The sequence below is a fragment of the Coturnix japonica genome, chromosome 5 (genome assembly GCF_001577835.2).
Source record: "Coturnix japonica isolate 7356 chromosome 5, Coturnix japonica 2.1, whole genome shotgun sequence".
Classification (NCBI taxonomy): Eukaryota; Metazoa; Chordata; class Aves; order Galliformes; family Phasianidae; genus Coturnix; species Coturnix japonica.
In genome coordinates this window covers 36061055-36080236 of record NC_029520.1, presented here as the reverse complement: position 1 = coordinate 36080236, position 19182 = coordinate 36061055, and the positions used below count along the sequence as shown (strand labels likewise).

At 38.4% G+C, this 19182-nt stretch overlaps 1 protein-coding gene across 1 annotated transcript in view; it reads right to left on the bottom strand.

Annotated features, from left to right (window-relative positions):
• Positions 1–19182, bottom strand: part of NRXN3 (neurexin 3) — an 887537-nt gene that overhangs the window by 650496 nt on the left and 217859 nt on the right. Inside the window, exons 6-8 of the mRNA XM_032445108.1 lie at positions 6510–6811; positions 3081–3104; positions 1104–1265 (exon numbers count right to left, since the gene is read on the bottom strand). Of these exons, the coding sequence (XP_032300999.1) occupies positions 1104–1265; positions 3081–3104; positions 6510–6811 (488 nt within the window). The remainder of the gene's footprint in view (positions 1–1103; positions 1266–3080; positions 3105–6509; positions 6812–19182) is intronic.

Below are 19182 nucleotides of genomic sequence, written 5' to 3'. Positions count from 1 at the left end.
CAGGTGACAATGACAAAGTACTTTCTGATTATCTGCATTCTTCCTTTTCCTCTTAAGTAGTTGTTTGGCTTTTCTTCACACGGAGCTTTGTAAGACTGGGATGGCAATGTAAGCAGCTCTTAGCACATTGCATGAGCTAATAGAATACAAATGATTATATAAATAATAAAGCTGCTGAAGATTTTCTTGTCACTGCTTTCTCTGCTCCATTGGCTTGACTTAAAGCACACATAAAAATGGCCTCTGCTAAGTGTTATGCTCATAGCATCCATAAATAAAATTAAGATCCTGATTTAAAGAGACACTAAGAAGCTGCATCTCCTCTTGATTTCAATCAAACTGGGGTGCTCAGTGCCTATGAAAATCAGGCCCAAGGCTCTGTGGATGAAAACGGAAGAATTTGATCTCTGAATGACATTTTCTATTCAGCAGTTTCATTTCTTCTGTAAGATACTCACATACTCATTTCCAGAATATATGCATCCCCTTAACAAATCTAGAGGTCAAGCAAGAAAGCAGAACCAGACCAACAGTCACTGCTCACATCATCAGACTGCACATAAAATAAAATCCCTGACATCGCAAGTCAAGCACATCTGTAGGACAGTAATCTGTCAGGCAGATATACAGCCCCAGAAGAACATTTAGCTCAACATCACTGTTTCCATGAATCTGGCATGAAAACCCAGCTCTGCCATCTCTCTGATATAGATGTCCATACCAGGATATTATGACAACCCTCTTGGATGTATATAGAATTAGATCCACTCAGCCATGCTCCTTAAGACATCTAAGGAGGATTGAAGCACTTCCCTGTAAATGGCTGACAGCCTACAGAAGACACTTCGCATACTACACCACAGGTAAAATCTTTGTAATTCAAGAACCAAAAGTCTGATACTGAATATAAGCTCACGACTTTCATGGTTGATATCTTTTGCCCAGGTGAATATTAAGTTTATCCTTAAAGTGCTGCTGTAGTTATCAGTGTAAAATTCATCATGAGGGAAAGACAGTAAGTGTGTAACAGCAGGCAGGAAAAAGCAATGATTTTGGGAAACCAAAAGCAATGAAACAAACAGTAGTTAATCTGAATCCCCTACCTCTTTGAGGCAGCCCATGAAGTTGTTGCTTACTGGAGAGCCGGGTAAATCAGCAGTACTGGGGCTCCCTCCCACATAGAAAAAGTCATCAGAGCCCAGCATGGTGTAGTCCTCTTGCGTGTAACCCGTGGTGGTCAGGATGCCATCCACAGAGATGGTCACCTGTTCAAGGGACACAACAAAGAAAATCCCAGCAATGACCTTACAATCCTGAAAAGAATGAGTCGCCTCCCTTATATTTTTATGTCAGTTTTATTAAGGATTTTGTTGAGATTTGGTTTGTTTGTTGTTTTTGGGTTGTTTTTTTTTTTTTAGTTCAGCCAAGCTCCATTTTCTGGTCTGCTTCAACCGCAATGGAAATCCTTCAGCATCTGTTTCTTCCCTTTCTAAGGTAGCAACACTTTCAGGCTGAATCAACAATCTACACACTGAGATGCTTTCAATTTTCACAGGCCAGAAAATGGAATTTTCCTTGTAGGAGATTTCTCATATTAGCTGATTTTATGATTAATTAGTTTTTATTTTAATGATTACAGTTAGTTATGGTTGTTAGTTTAAAAGAAAAAAAAAAAGAAACACTAATGAAGACGAAGTTGGTATTTTTTATTTTTTATGTTTCTTTTGCTCACAGCACACTGACAATCATGCATTCAGGGAGGGGTGGGGAAGGGATCTCACTTTCAATACATTATGGATGTGCATGCCGTGTACCTAGATACATACACACCCACCACCCACCCCAAAAAATAAATTTAATTAAAATGGTATTTCATAAATTAACTCAATCAAAACATAAATAGGAAAAAAAATAAAAATAAAATAATTCAAACCACACACCAATGAGAGAAAGAGAGAGAAGCAGAGATGAGGAAGAAAGAAAACACAAAGCGTGCACATACTGCGCTTTGACACATCATGCCATTATACCCGGAGCGCAGAAAGTTGAGAAGTAAAGAAAAAAGCAAAGAGAGAGCAAGAGAGAAAAGAAAACTACTTCACACGTGCATGCAATCAAAAATAAAAATACCAAACAAATTCCAAGATAATAATAAAAAAAAAAAAACTCAAAAACAAACAGGGAAGGACCCAAAATCTCTAATCCCAAATACATGGAGGGTGAAGGGAGCTGGAAGGAGAGGGAGGGAAAGGAGCAAGTGAACTTGATGTGTTTTGTGTAGATGTTGTTAGTGGTTTGAAGGGAAGATGGAGGAAAATAGATTGAGGCTGGTGGGAGACGGGCGAGTCACCAGACGTGGACATGCCATGCAGAGTGTGTACTGAAACAAACAGCCGGCTGAGCTCCTTTTGGCCACGGCAGGTGGAAAGTCAGAGAAAGAGAAAGTGAGAGAGAAGGGGAGGAGAGAGAAAGGAGGGAAGGAAATGGGGAAAGTAGGGAGAAAGAGGACAACTCTGGCCAGTTTGCCTGTAACAGCTGTTGCCACAACAAAAGGATGAGAGAAAAAGAGAGCCTTCACCACCACGGACTAGAGGCCCTGCAATGGTTCTGATCTAAAAGCCTTCAGAGATAAAATAAATAAATAAATAAAAGAAATAAAAACAATCAAAAGGGGAGAAAAAATAATAAGAGGGGAAAAAAAAAAAAAAAAAAAAAAAAAAAGGGGAAAAAAAAAAAGGGAAGCTAAACTTAAAAGCAAGGCAGAAAAATAAAAGACCACAAAAGAACTAAAGAGGGAAGTGAGGAAACCAATGAAAGAAATTACAAGCCCCATTTCCAGAACAGCTGTGTTCATTGCTTTTGCTCTTCATATTTTCCATTAGGAAAAAAATAAAATAAAATAAAATAAAGAAAAAGAAAAATGTGCTTTTGATGAAACTAAAATAAAATCAAAGGAAGAAGTAAGTATAAAGGAGGGGGGAAAAAGAGGGAGCAGGGGAAGGAAAAGGCAGGTAACACATGGCAAACCCAAAAAAAGAGACAATAAGAATGATATCTACCGAACAATGTAGTTTGTTTACCATAGCGTGTCCAATGCCTGAGTGCTTTGTGGAGAAGGGGGGAGAAAGGAAATTAAAAAATCGTGAACAGAACGATTGTTAATAAAAATAACTAAAAGCAAAGATGAGTCGTTAGGGTGTTAGTACATTAGTTGGTTAGTAAAAATGACACATTGCATGAATGGTCTAGTGTTAGTTCTCCAAAAAAAGGCGTGGGGCGCCTGACACACACAAAGTGAGAGAGGACAATATGACCAGGACTCTATGGGGAGCCATGCCATCTACTCTGTAAAGAAGAAGGGCGCTGCCTAGTCTTCCCACCCCAGTATTAGTCATTAACTTCAATCCTCATACACATTATCCAGGACTGAAGCAAATTTAAAACAGAGCAATACTTACCTTTCAAATGTCCATCAAGGTGCTTCCCCCAAGCAAAAATCTTATGCTAAGAAGCATACACACCAGTTTGTCACTTCTGCACAAACCCAAACATGACTCCTTTCTTTCACCTACCATCACCCCTATATTCTTGCTTGTCTTTCAAGCCTCACTATCCTTAAAAATTGAACCTATACTTAACAGTTTCAGAATCTGTGTATTTCTTTACAGCAGGTAAATTTGTGACTTTCAGGAGAAGCATACAAAAATGCACATACTTGGGTGTGTGTGTCATCTGAGAGTACAGGAGTTCAACCTCCTACAGTAAGGAAGAAATGTGTTGAGGAATTACGTAGGAACAATTGTGTCATTTGAATCAAGAAAACAAAAGATTGTATTTAATGTCTCTCTTGTTATATTACATCTATATTACAGAGCAAGGGGAACTCAGCAATTACTTCTTTTCACTGTGATTAGTAGAGCTACATGGATGCTCTCTAACTTCCCACCGAATATAGATTACAACTCTTTGAATCTGCACATTGTTTCTTGCTTGTTTTTTAAGCTGCTGAGGAACTCAAAACCTTTATGGCAGATTTTGCATGGTGATTAGCTTCAGTGCTAGTATAGAAGCACAGGCTCCAACTCCTTGTTCTATCATGATCAAAGTTGGCAAGAATTATCGTGTTACACAAGTGAGATCTATGCCACTCCATGTAAAAAACAACTTGCAAATTTTGAAGGGCTATGCATTGATATTACTGTACAAGTAAATCCATTTTTACAAACAAGAACGTTGGAATTTAGCATGGTATGGTAGGGGAACATGCCCTAAAAGTCTTGGTAAAATATAGCCATGATCCTATCTCCAGTAAAGGTTTCAAACAAGGCAGAATCTGGGCTTAGTTTTAAAAAATAAGATAAACAAGGAGATTTACTTTGACATTAACAATCACTACTCAAGGGAATCTCTGGATTCACATGATCTGTCTCTAAGGAGATTAACTGCTGTGATAGTCATTTGATCTTAAAAAAAAATTAAAAAAGAAACCCTTAGCTACAAAACATTTAACAATTCCAAAATGTGCTGGGCAAAAGTCCAGCTATTTAAAGCTCTGCTTGAACTCCAGGAACAGACAAAAAATTATGCAAATCCTCCTTCGTCTCCTCCCCAAAAAGAGCACAGGAGGAGATCGATGACATCTTAAAGTTCCTGAGAATCGATTTACTTGGAACCGTTTTAACTTGGGGTCATATTCTTGGAATCTCTACTTTATTTTAAAGATTAAGCCTCAATATTTGGGGTCAATTCTTGGTCAGTGCTTCTTATTTATTTTTATGGAACATGTTCATGGTTGAAAACAGAACTTCCAAGTGATCTGCATTACGTTGCAAATTTACATGTGAATTTCTGAAAACCTGAAATAAATAAATAAAGCACTATTTCTGGCATTTCTGGAATGGCTGACCTCAAACAGTTGGTGCATCACCCTCTACCAGCCTGATGGGAACATTTGAACAAAGCAGGATCATTAAGACCCATCCAACACATTAGAAAATAAATTTGCATCCATGTACAAACTGGTGGAAATAGACTAATGATGCCACTATCAAGAACCCTGCAGTCTCGTGGAAGTCTGATGACAACTGAAACATCATGAACGTGTAGAAATACAAGTCACATGGGAAAGACCTTCACCGCCCCCAAAGCAAATATTTAAAAGGCAGATGTGAAATTGCTCAAACTGCTTCTAATTCGAGACACTGCTAAGCCTATATCCACTGATATGTTTTGTTTTAGCTATCGTAAATTTTTACCACAAAAGATGTTTTCTCAGCAAAAGATGTTGCATAAATTTGGATAAAACTCTTAAGGCCTGTGTTAATATTTACATAAGTGAGCAAATAAATAGATCAAATTGTTGTCACAAATTGCTTTTAAAATCCCACTTTACATGCGATTTCTGACATCTCTACCAATCAGCATGATATCAAGTAGCTGCTATCTAGAGTGTAAACTTCATTTATCATGTGTCAGATGGGCCTTAGTGACTTGATATATTAACTAGTTTTCAGAGCAAGGTTATTTAATTTTATCTTATCTATATATATTTGAATTTATATTTCATGAAGAAGGCTTCAAAATTTTAAGTCTGGCCTAATACCAAATACATCACCTGATAGAGTTGTCTGATTAGAAAGGCAGCATGCAGATGTGCAAAATTACAGTGGCAAAATCAGAAAAAACTTTTCCAAAGAGGAATTGTAGGGTGTTGGATTGGTCTGGGTTTGCTTGGCTTTTCTGATCCTCCCACTTTTCCAGTCCTCACAGCCAACAGAAGAGTCTCATAGGCAGAGACTTAAGAAATAAAGTAGAATTTCATTATAGAAAGAAGGGGAAAAGTTAAAAGAGAAGAAAAGAACAGAGAATCAAGAAGACTCAAAAAGACTCCAGCCAATTAATTTCAAAGCTATAAAGTTAAAATTATTACACACATACCCACCAACCTGCATACCTGCACGCTTGCATACACACAAAAAGGAAAATAAGAAAGTAAAGGAAAAAAAAAAAAAAAAGACTTTGAGAATTAGAGTTATGACATCATGGCAATGGTTAAACAAATTAACAAAACTTAAGAAAAAGGAGAGGAGTATAGAGCATTGGTTCCTGGAAAAATATTCAATTCCCACAGTAATTAAACGTAACAAGAATATTACTGATAAGATTGAATCATAATCAAAGAAATAATAAAATAAAAAACAGCAGAGCAGAGAATAGAGAAAAGAAAAAGAGAGATGAAAGTCATGCACAAGATTTTATTATTAAATCAGACTGAGAAAAACAGAAAATTAATAAAGTGAAAATGAATATATTGCAACAGGGATAAATTCCTATTAACCTTTTTTTTTTTTTTTTAAACCATCCACTATCATCGTACCAATAACTAGAAGAGAAAAGAAAAAGAAACTCTAATGATCTCACCAAGCATCCCCATTTCTCCCACATATCCACCTCTGTCCAAATATAAGAGAACAAAGTTTTCCCCGGAATTTTCTCTCCTTCAACATTACCTGCCGCAAGTTGCGCGTCACCTTAACGTCATGCCATGCGTTGTCATTGAATTTTCCATTGACAGGCTCCACAATGGCCTCAAAGGCCCCAGACCCCAGGTTAATGACCAGTGAAACCGCACCATCTTTCAGGGCCAGGTTGACATAATCAGCAGACTTGCCGGTGTGCAGAATGAGCCCATTGCGTTGCCATGTCTTGAAGGAGAGAGTGATCTCATCACTGCTGCTCTGGATAGGGTTTTGAGACAGGTCATAGCAAAGGTATTCGGAACCACGGAAAGTGGCCATGTTCTCATCTCGTGCTATTAAAAAAAAAGGGGGGGGGGGAGGAAAAAGAAAAAGTATTTAGCAGTTATCCAAGAAGAGATTTAAGATTGCTATGAAATTTCTGAGAAATCCCCACAGCACTATTAATGTTCTGTGCTGCCATATATCATGACATGCTAATGGCTGTATGGCTCCTATTTCAATATGGCTATCAAGAGAATTAACAGCAGGGTCCTTGTACCCATAAATTTCAGTGCTGTGTTTGCAGTCTCGCTGCAGCACTGTCACCATCACCATAGGGACCATTGAGAAGTATGCAGCAGAACCTACGATGTTTGAAGACTCTCTTTGTAAGACATTTAACATCCTTAACAGAAGAATGATGGAAAACTATGCTAACAACAGCATGATTATCAGCTAAGAATTGTTTCTAAAGGAACAAAAGTACCACAAACATTAATATTTAGATTGATGGCAAAACTTTCCCAGTCTTATCCTAACCTGCTATGCAATCTAAGGAACACCAGAATATAATCTTGATAGAACTGCTGCTTTCTTTCAACTGAATGAGAGATCAAACAGACAAGAAAACCACACAAAGTGCCCTGTAGTTTCTTTCTTTCCAAGGATGAGGAAAGACAACACAAAATGGATTTGTTGACAGCTCTAAGAAATTATACTGCTGCTAAACACATCCCAGAACTTTGCCTGTCTGATCACCCTATCGAGAGAATCTTTACTATGCATACTTTTTATACAGCAAAAATAAACATGGAGGCTTTTACACAGCATAATACATGAAATATTTTCTCATTTAAAAAAAAAAAAAAAAAGTAATTCACCTGTGCACAGCAGGGAAATCCACTGAATTCATTTTGTAGCAACCAGAGGCAGCATTTGAACACCTTTATATCATTAGTGTGAGCTAGATGTCAACCTGGGCTTCCATAGTCATTCAGAATCAGTTACTCTATATTGCACTGCTGTGACTCAAGTCAGCTATATACCTTGATTTTGCCCATTTGGGCAGAAGTGCAGGACTGTGATGGTAAAGCTTCAAAGAGCAGGTAGGCTGGCTTTAGTCTCTATCAGTGCAGTCTACGGGGGAAAATTGCACTTACAAAGGAGTCTGCATAGATCTACAGACCCCCCCCACTCCATATGCTTTCTGACTCTCAGCTGTGAAAGAGATTCTGAGTATGAATAACTGCATGGTACAAGCAGTTGAACTATTGTTTCTTACAGTCCATTGCATAAGGCAAGTGGTGGTGGTACTGCCACTGACAGTAATAGTGTTTTTCTGCTTCATCTTGTCTCATTTAGTAATCCTAATGCAGATTAGCCAGAATCTGTTAGTACAAGACTGAAGGGAAAATACTTGTCATTGCCTTCCTTGAAAAATAACTGCGTAGTGAAATCTGCACCCTCGCAGCATGAAACAGTAGCACAAAACAGTATAGTGTTACAAAAAGAACATAGATCATCCTCTAAGTGATAGGTCTGCTTTAAAAACATACTTCTGTAATCTGTACTGAGGGTATCACAGAATGAACTCATTAAAAAATCTGGGCATTTTGAAGGCAGCAGTAATATGTGTCTGTGCTTATGGAAACATACTAGGTGTCAATATATATCCCTTTAAGCAAACAGTAAGACAGATTACTCCTTGCAACAACACAGGTTGGGAGCCAACTGGCTCAAAAGCAGCTTTACAGAGTGTCAATAGTTTACAGGCTGATTCAGACATTCTCTCTCATTTTGATATATTAGCTTCAATTCTAATTATATTGTATTATAGTGTGTTACCTTGCATTTTGAAATCTTATTTAGTAAATTAGTTTGTTTCTCCTCAGATTGTTGCTGCTGTTCTGTTTTTAGGCCCATCCATCTACCCTTTTTCCTTTTTTCCCCTTTTCCCTTTCCTTGGGTGTTGGCCCATGGGTACCCCCCCTCCACTAGTCAGAGAACCAGGCCCAACAGGCCCATAAACCACTGCCAAGGAGAAAGACCTGGGGGTCCCAAAAGACAAGCTGAACATGAGACACCAGTGCCATTTCAGTAAGGAAAGCAACTGCATCCTCAGCAGTATTAGCAAGAATGAAACCAGCAGACCAGGGAAAGCAATTCTTCCTCTCTCTAAGGGACTAAGTAGATCACATTTGGAGTCCTCTGCTCAATACTGCTGACTCCAGTACAAAAGTAGCTTCACCATACTGAGGTGCATTCTGTAAAGAGCTACCAAAGCACACAAGGTGCTGGGGTATGTGGTATATATGGATGGAGAGGCTAGAAGAGCTGGCTTAGGTCAACTGCAAGGAGAGGGGGCTCAGAGGAAACCTTGTTAGTATTTGCAACTTCCTGATGTGAAAACATAGAGAAGATAGGACTAAATTTACCTCAGACGTGCAGGAAAAAAAAAGTCAGAAAACAACTGACATGGCTAAAGCGTCACAAATTCTGATTCTGTATGAAGAAAATGTTTCAACTTGAGGGTGCTCAAATGCTAGAAAGGACCTAGAAAGGCTGTGAAATCTCCATTATCATAGATAACAAAAACTGAACTGTGCATGATCCTGAGTTGCCTCCTCAAACTGCACCTGGTCTGAGCAGATGGTTGGACTAAGCAGCCTTTGGAAGTTCCTCGCAAATTACTTGATTTTCATACTCTCAGCTACCACCAAGGAGCACATATGGTTGTGTCAACATGCATCTAGCCTAAGCACAGAGCTGATGTTGATTTCTCTTCTGAAAGTCCAAGCTAAGAGCTTTAACAACATTCCACAGTGATAATTCCCCTGCTTCATCATTTCTGAGTCACTGGAAGGTAATGTGTTATAATCAAGTCAGACACATACTCTATACACCTGCGGACAACTCTGATCAAACAGTAGGCATCCAAGGGCAGAAGTCAAACAATCATTATGACCAAGTCATTTTCCTACAGTCATAGACCTGTGATGCACTGCATACACATTTGATATTTTAGGGGGAAGGAGGCACAGCTGGTTGGTTGTTCACTCACTACAAAACATATTAACAGGGCTCATTTACAGTTGCTCAGCCACTAAGACAAAATCTCACTGGTCTGCTTGACACCAGGGAGAGGCAAAGAATAGATTAGAAAGCTAAATGGTAATTTAAGACAACCAGTGCAGACTCATTAAAACAGGGCAGAGAAAATTTAGAGGAAAGTTACTCTTACATTCTCACTTGTACCCATGGTTTTAATATAAAACACTATCAACCCATTCCTGCATGCAACTACATCATCTGCCTATTTCTTCCAGTCACCATTGGTATGAGTGAAATTCTAGACCTGATCCATCTTTTTATCCTTATTTTCTGAAAGTAGATTAAAGGGGTTTGGGTGAATGTAACCTATTTCTGTTTCATATAAAATTGTTGTTGTTTTTTTTTTTTTCCACTCAGCATTCTGTATAAATGTTCAGATTTGCAGATGACCACACACTAAAATCTCTCTGGGGCTCACAGGCCAATGAAAAGACATGCTTGTCCGCCCCATGTCTCACAAACACAGCTCCCAAGGTCAATATGCCCCCTAAAAATACATTCTCCGAATCATTGCTTCCTAAACTGTAGTCTGTGGATCTAAACACATAGACACATTAAAGGCTTTAGGGCATAGATTAGGCTCCAAGCTCCAAAGAGCTTAACTGCATATTCCTCCAAGCTACAACACCATGGACTGTGTGGGGGCATGTGGCCTGACACAGGTCATAACCCTGGCACACAAAAGGCTTTTTATCAAGCACAACCTTTGCATGCTGGCCTGCATCTTAGGAAGCTTTGATGTATGTGATGCCTCTGAAGAGAAAGCATGTGAAAATCACCAGAGAGCAGAGAATGGAAAACTAGGTATAGATTCTCCCTAAAAAAATAATTCAGACAAAAAAACCCCTGAGCAGGCTAGAGATCTCATAGTAACTTCATGTGCTTTCAGGTGCAGCCTAGAGATACCTGTAAGACCAAAGAGTTGTGACTTATTAGTTAACTAGAGACATTTGTGATATACATTCTGAATGCAGCACAGACTATCCAAAAAAGGAGATCAGATAATAACGGTTCAAAGAATAGAGTCCAACAACTGTATTATGGTATTTATGCTTTTCATATTCTTTACAAAGCGATAGTGTACCAAAGAGTTTCTGCATAGCAACATACCTAAACTAAAATAGCTATACTTACGACCCACCTCCAAGTCACAGGAAACCTTTGTTCATGTTACATGGAACAGACGTAAATCATACTACCTTGAAGTAATGATCTTATTCCAATGTTGCAATGCAGCAATGCTTACAACTGTATTTAGAATATGTTTGCAAACTCTTGATTTATACATGATTTTCAAGATTTAATTTCTAACTCAATATCAGATAGATATACAAAAACAAAACAGAATGTAAAAACAGGTTACTTAACAGATGTAAGCAATTAAATCTTCCATTTCACTTGTTAGTATTAATCTAACTCCATTATTTATTTTAAAACACATTCACATGACTAAATTCCCTTCAGCAGCTGGTATTTGCAGACATCTGAGACATGTTTGAAATCCCACATTCAGGCTTAACCCTTGACACATTCAAAGTCTTAAAGGATTCCTGCTTTGTCACTATATAAGTATGGACATGACTAAATATCTCAGTATATTTATCTTTGCATCCTTTCTACACTAATTCTTACTGCCAACAGTAACCTTAAAATTCTAAAATTGTAACCGAGTTGAAGGAATTTTTTTACCTGAATCATACTGAAGTCAGGAAAGTATAAATTCTAGATACAAACAGTATGAACCAAGGGGAAAAAATAGACTTCGGGCTATTCTAGATGATGAGCAGTGAGAGATCAAGGCAACACCTCAGGATGGGGTAGAATCCCTATTTAGGCAAAACCTCATGAAATCTACTAAGAGCTAATTCTGTTCTGGGCGGAAGGGTTGCCCTGGGAGTCACCGATAATGTCTATGATTCTCAAACATGTCATAGACCAATGAAAGATTTACGCTCTCTGAGTCACTTTTATGTGTAACTGATGTTCTTTTAGAGGTTAAGAGAGGAGAAGCTGTATATCAAATGTCCCAGAAAATCAGTCAGATAGCACCTCCGATGGACACACACACACACACACTAAAGTGAATTGTATCCAGCACCCTCTGAAAAAGCTGTCCAGTGACTGAATGCTGAAACCCTAATAAAAGCCTTAGCCTGTTCGAAAAGGTTGACTGTAAAATCATAGGAAAATGTTATAAGGGAGAAAACTAATTACAGAGCTGGAGTCTCACAGTGAAGGGACTGGTTTTCCAAACACCTACTGTGTTTAAGCTATTCTAGGTAATGTTAGATTATCCTGCAGAATTTTGAAACAGAGAAGAATCACAGTAGCATCAGAAACTGTAGGTAAAATCAGTGGAAGATCAGACATCATTACATTTAAGAGATGTGAAGAACAACATAAGCCTGGGAGCCCAATGCAATGGTGAGATGAGCTAAAGACTGGGCACTGTGAGTGCTGAGCTTACATTTTACACATGCCATAGCAAGCTCCAACCTTTCCAAAAGTCTCTTTCATTTCATCAGTAAGAGCAAAGTGAGTATTATAGACCAGAGAACACCAACTGCATAGCATGAGTCATGCCCCCTCCTCCACTATCAGCTGCTTCACACATTATACTTCACTTTTAGAGGAGAACACTTGTGAAAAGGTCTACAAATTGAAGCTCAGAAGAGATCGAGGAGACTTAACAATACAGTGAAAGTTTGTCTTGTTGTCAAACCTGATTAATTTACTGTTCCTCTGAACTCTAGAGCCCCTAAGGAAACTAGGAGGAAAAATTGCTTTCTCTAAAGACACTGTACTAGAGCTCTCAAGGCCCAATCTCTGTGTACTGTATTACTGCAGAGAGCTCCTTAAGCAGGCTCCCACGGAGAGAAGTCCAACCCTATGGGCTACAAATGGCGCTTGAGAGGGCCATAGCCAGCCTTGCAAAATGATTTATTTTTCCTGATAGTTTTTGCCACTGAACAGCAAAGGCTGAGAGCTAAGAGATGGAAAACAGGACAGTGCCTGAATCTTTAACCCAAAGGAATCCTTCAGGCTTTTGATCCTCTGTCATGGTTTTATTAAACAGTCAGCACACACTACCCAATGGAAAAACATAAGAAGTTTCCACATATCACTTTCCTGTATCTACAATATAATTGACAGTCTGCTAGAAGGGTTGCTGTTTTTTGTTTTTTGGGGGGGGGAGTTTGCATCTGTTAAATACATCGCTGAAGATCCACCTAAACAAATCAAAACTTGCACAAATGAAAAGCTATTTTGCTCTTCAATCCTGAAAAACTCTTCTTCATTGAACAGTACGATACAGTTCTTTCAATGAAACTTTTCTCAGAGGAGAAGCAGTACCAGATTTATCACAGAATATCTCCTAGTTAACACAGCACATACAGAGATTATTTAAACCTAGATTCATTAATAACATGAACTTCACAGCTTCTGATTCTCTAAGATACCTTTTCTGCCTGTTTCTGAAGGGAAGCAGAAGTCAGAAGAGTATCAGCGCAATGTGAACCTGTGTGAATGAACCACTTACTACAGAAAAAAACCATCATCATAATTTGCTTCAATATCAAGGAGAGTAACTGGGGGAAAGCGTTCATAAAAACTTTTAGCTAAAATGCTTTTACTGTATAAGTATTAGTGCTACAATAATGAAAAAGAATAAATAAGTTGGCATATATCTAAAAAAGATTATAGCATATGGTTTGTAAGATCATCTATTTCAACCATCGTTTAAATTTCTCACTAAAATTGATCTAAATGACAAACTACAGGTGTAGGAGTCAGGACCCAAGCATTTTCTTTCCGACTTTGCCACCGATTAACTGTGCAATGTGTGGCATTTAATTAACCTCAGCTTCTTCCATCTGTGCTACAAAGATAACAGAAACAAGGGTTAAGTCCTTGAGATCTATGGAAGAAGAGTGCTCTATGAGTTTAATGAAACTTCTTTTCAAAACAAGGAGAGTTCCACAGCTGTGAGGAGAAGCCATGTATCCATTCAGAGCATATGGAGTGCACAGAGTGTCCTGGTTATTCCTCTCTCCAGGTTTTCCATTGTCTTCTAAGTGTATACAACTGCACGGCTATCAGCATATGATTTTGTCTTGCCTATCATTTGCAAAGAAACAATAAGCTTCAATCTAACTATGGTACTATGTGCTTAGGGCTCTACACATTCTTCATACTCTGGTCAAAGAGACAGAAAACAATCCTGCATTAATGTCTTGCTTGTATGCAAATGAAATATAACATCTTAGTTTTGTGCTTCCTTAAGTACGTTTCTTCCAAAAAATGTACAGCTCCACTTTAAAATAAAAGCATGAAACAGTTTTATTTTGAAATGAGGGATATTCAGGAAATCAATTTAAAACAATGTGTTTGCTTGAAACAATTTGATATGTTCAAGTAAATTCACAGTTTGTTCTGGCTGAGTGAGATACACCTTTTTTTTTTTTTTTTTTTTTTCCTGAAAAATTTTGTTCTCGCCCAGTTCCACTAGGTTCAAGAAAAGCAAGGCATTGCTACTGATACAGTGTATATATATATTGTACTGATATAGTGTATGCTACTACATAGTGTAAGAGCATGCAAGTGTGTAGCTGAGCTGTTTACTTAGTCTTTAACTCACATAGTCTAATAGCCAAAAAAAGACTTGGGTCACGTAACAGCTGTGAAGCAAGCTTTATGAATATATGTATGTAAATATATTTAACACACACACACACACATATATATATACACACACACACACAAATATATATATATTATATATAAAAACATATATATATTAAAAATATATATATAATTATATATAATAATAAATAATAGATTGTTATTTATTACATATATATATACACACACATTATATTAGTATAAATACGTATAAGTATATGTATATTAACCACCTCAGGGATATCTGTTATTTTTCAGCAGCAATTTTGGATGGAATCCCAAGTTTCACACTATTGTTACTCTTCTAGCCTTAACAAAAACAAACAAAAAAGTAGTAAAGCTCCAAATATCCTAACTGTAATTACATAGAGCTGTTTGTTATTGGGTGTGAATGAAGGAGCACTAATATTCACCTAACAACAAATTTGGCACATTTGTTCTTTAGAATACTTAAGAGAAGATTTTCCTCAAGCTTTCGGAATTTGATGAGCAACATAATATCAAGGAAAAAAATACTAAGAACCTATAACAGTCTTCCCAGCACGGGTGGGAGGATTAGTCCTGCTTGGGAAAGACCATGGGGACAGTTGATGGGAGCCTACTAAAACTGTCTGTAGGAGCAAAGTAAGTTTGACACTGAGACAGAGAAAAAGAAAGGGAAGTTGTGCATTTATATGTGAAGTTGATACAGCCTGGTGGGAGGAGAAACACCTGCTTCCACTGAAGGCCACTATATTGGAAAAACTATTGGAAGATCCTAAAGTAAACTACTGGGAAGCCAGGAGCAGACAGGAACCATCAGAACAGGTGGACAAGTGCAGGCAGTGGGTGTTAGCAGCAACCTCCCAGCAGCCTCATGCCTGCTGCGGATCTGGGAAGCCCTCCGGGCATTTTTCCAGTTTGAGGCATGAATAGAAAAGTAGTTAGAGCTAATCACAGTAATAAGACAATAATGATCCTCAAAATTATCCTTTTTCAATACCAGAGAGCAGTACTGAAAGCCATGCCCATGGGAAAGGGGAGATAAGAAAGAAGTTGAAAGCAAAGGTGAGGCAGAAAGATGCAGATCAGGGTAGAGCTGCATACACAGCTGGTGCTAGACTGCTGTCAGCTCCTTGTAGCTTTGGTAGGACTGAGCAGCAGGTACAATCGAACCCCCAGTACTGCCTCGGTACCAAAATACAGTGCCAAACACTACTGCTGCTCTTCACTTACATTCATTGTAAGAATGCATTAGGACCATTTATGGAAGAGGCAGTCTCCAAACACAATTTGAAGAGTAATTATTCTCAAAACAAGGCCCAGGCAAGGGACAGATATAAGCTGGCAGAGCAGCTTTGCCCAGTAGTTATTAAGGAGCAAAAACATGTCCATTTGTATGCAATGAAAAACACATTAGGCTTCTGCTACAACTACAGCACCTCAAGTTCATCTGTTTACCAGGGCAGTGGAGACATAAATGCAGGCACCAACAGTACAATTGCACAGCATATTCTAGTAGTAAAGCAGACAAAATGCACCTGAAAAACATTATAAAAATACACAGTGGGGATATTTGCTCCCCCCACCCCCCATTTTTATTTTTTATTTTTTTTTTTTAGGACAAAAGGAAGCATGCATTGGTGTGAAGAGGGTGTGACAAAGCACAAAGTCAGCTTTGAGCAGCTGTACATTGCATACATGTAGAATGAGGCAGACTTAAGATCCCTTGGGCACATTACAGTTTGTGCCCAAGAGCACGAATAAGCCTTATCTCCCTACACTACCTCAGGGTGCCCATATGAGAATTTATACACCTGCATGTACATAGAGGAAAGAAACACATCTTGATCAGGTGTAAACGTAAGAGTGGATGCATGAATACACACAACCTCAGAGCATAAGCACAGATGTCCAAGGAGCTGTGGAAATGCAGAAGTGGAGGAAGCCTACCGAGTTCCTGCAGTGAGCCTGGGGGCAAGAGGGAGGCTGTGCCAGGGCAGTCTGGCACTTGCTATAACTCCAGCCTGGGCTTTTTCCTTTCTGCCTCCCCTCCCCCCTTCCGCAATAGAGCAGACTCCATGGCTACAGGGAGGGTGCTTAATGAGTCAAATCCTCTTGACTGCCTTATCAGTTGTGGACAGGCGTGTTTCTGACAACTGACCTTTCCTACCGTGTGCTGTTGAAATATCCATACCCCACAACAATTAACTCATTGCTGAAAACATAACATCGAAGAGAGGGAAAGCTCGACCATTTGCAGACAGCACCACAGACAGAAGGGAGAGAAGAATGCACTTAAAAGTGACAGAGCGTAGCCATACAAAGGTTTGATTCCACCTTATTTTGCCAGGCACACACTTTATTACCTTCTTTACAGCTTAGCTGTAACAAAGCTGTGTACAAACACAAAGCCTTGTGAGACAAGGAAGGAAAGCAAAGTGGACTGAGAACACTTGTGAAGTGTCTGATGTCATTAAGACCACACACAAATAACTACATGTCTATATAAATGTACACAAATCTGATAGAAGAAACAAAGAACCCTAATAGAAAATAGAACTGGACAGAGCAGAGGAGGCAAACAGGCATCACTCTGACACCCTATACCTCTGCTGTTACGGATCTTGCTTCTAACAACATGTATATTAATATATTCCTTAAAAGAATTAAACAGCACTCAGCTGAGTTAGGAACCTCAAGAATAACAAAACCTATCAAAACCAAGAAGGCTTATCCCACAGAGAGCACAACTCCAGTTTCAAGTACAGAGGAGACTGCTTCTCTAAGGGGAACAAGTACCTGAACGTAAAGTGGTTGGTGTAGTTAGTGGTCCAAAGGAAAGCTCATAGAAAATCTGCACAAAACCAGATGGGGGACTCAGGCACATCATTCCTTTTGTATATGCAGAAGTCTCTATGAAAATCACAGGAAATCTGTTACAGCTGTATGTCACCAACGTGCCTGAAGATCAATTCCAGCATATCTCAGACTTCAAGAGCAAATCCTGCATATGCAGTATTAACATGCAGACATGAAAAAGATACCACTCATTTGCACAATAATCTCCCTGTATGCGCAAAAGGCAGAATTAACTACCACTAGTAAATGTTTGGGGATTTGCTATTTTTGCACCACAGTGACAAACAGACTCTAAGAGGCCCTCACTCTTCCATTTCAGTACCTTTCTGGTTGTACAGAACAGGAGTTGGATGACACTTAAGAAATTCACTGGATAAAAATCTGACTGAAGCTCTACAGAGTTCATCTGGACACAGCAACTAACTCATCTGGGCACTGGAGGAAAACATAAGCATGCTTCTTAAGACTGTACATAAAATAGAGACAAGTTTACAAAATAGGAGTGGAATAAGAGGCATAAAAGTCAGTTGAGGTCAGAGAGCAGAAGATCAATAGCAGTGCAGTAAATGCTCCAGTTGAGCAGTAATTATTTCAGTTTAACAAACAGAGAAGTAAATTTTTAGGCCAAAAGGAGTTTAGTTACTAGAAGCACACAAACTCTTCTCTTCAAACTCCACAGAACCAAAAAGAAAATCATTATTTTCATTGTGGTGGTGGTTACTTTGTCACTGCAAATTTTTGGGTTTTGTTATTTTTGTTGTTGTTGTTTAGCTTTTTGTTTTTAACTGAATCAGCTATGTAACATTTGGAATGGTTTCTTGGCTATTTCTGTTTTGTTGTTGTTGTTGTTTTATATTTACATAATAAACACATTTATTTTAATGCGGTAAAGTTTATGTTGTTTATATACTCCAAATATCATTAAATAGTTCTCTGCTCACTTATTTGCATGAATTTTTAAGATGATCAAGGCTATTTGGAATAACAAACCACAGTTAAACTATCAGATCACTCAGGATTTTTAGCCTCATATCATCAATTAAATGCCTTCCATATCTTGACATGATTTAGCATCAAGAATGAGCCTTGCTGTTGTTCTTAGTTCAGTCTATTTGTGTAGAACAACCTCATTCAAACCATTTACACTTATTGATTCTGGATGTCAAATAAAGAAAAATAAAGTTGAATCTGGGTTTCTCTTTGGTATCATAAGATCATAAGCCAAACCCAGATCCCACCGGTCTTAGTAGAAATTAGGAATAATTTTATGGTAATCAGTGAAAGCATACTGCTAGATGTAAGATAGCAACCATGCTGGTACCAGTGTTCATATTGGTTTTTTGGTTTTTTTTTTCCTAAGCCCATTGTTAGAAGGTCAGAACTGATGTAATTCTTATTCGTACAAGCAGTGCCCAACTGCTGCTAAAATGACTTTTCAAATCTCCCTGCAGGAAATGTGACACGGCTCTTGTGTTATAACTACTGTTGAAAAATATGTGCTTCTCTGAGTCTAGAAAGGTGCTATCATTATTTTCCCAGAGATGAGCTTGCCCTGAAGTGCCTTGATTTCTCTGTTTTTGTGGTGGCAGTGTATTTTCTTTTTTTTAATAGCAAAGACTATTATCCTAATCTGAACACCAGGGGAGCTTGTGTACTTTATAAATATTTTCCAAACCTACGTTAGCTCTTCTCCCTGTTCCCCGCACTTTAACACCATCATTAATCTGCTGCCAGTGAGGTCTTGCCATTCTGGGACTGAAAGATGTTTGGAGGTTTTAGGAAGAAGGGATGGCAGGTTTGGCCAAGAACT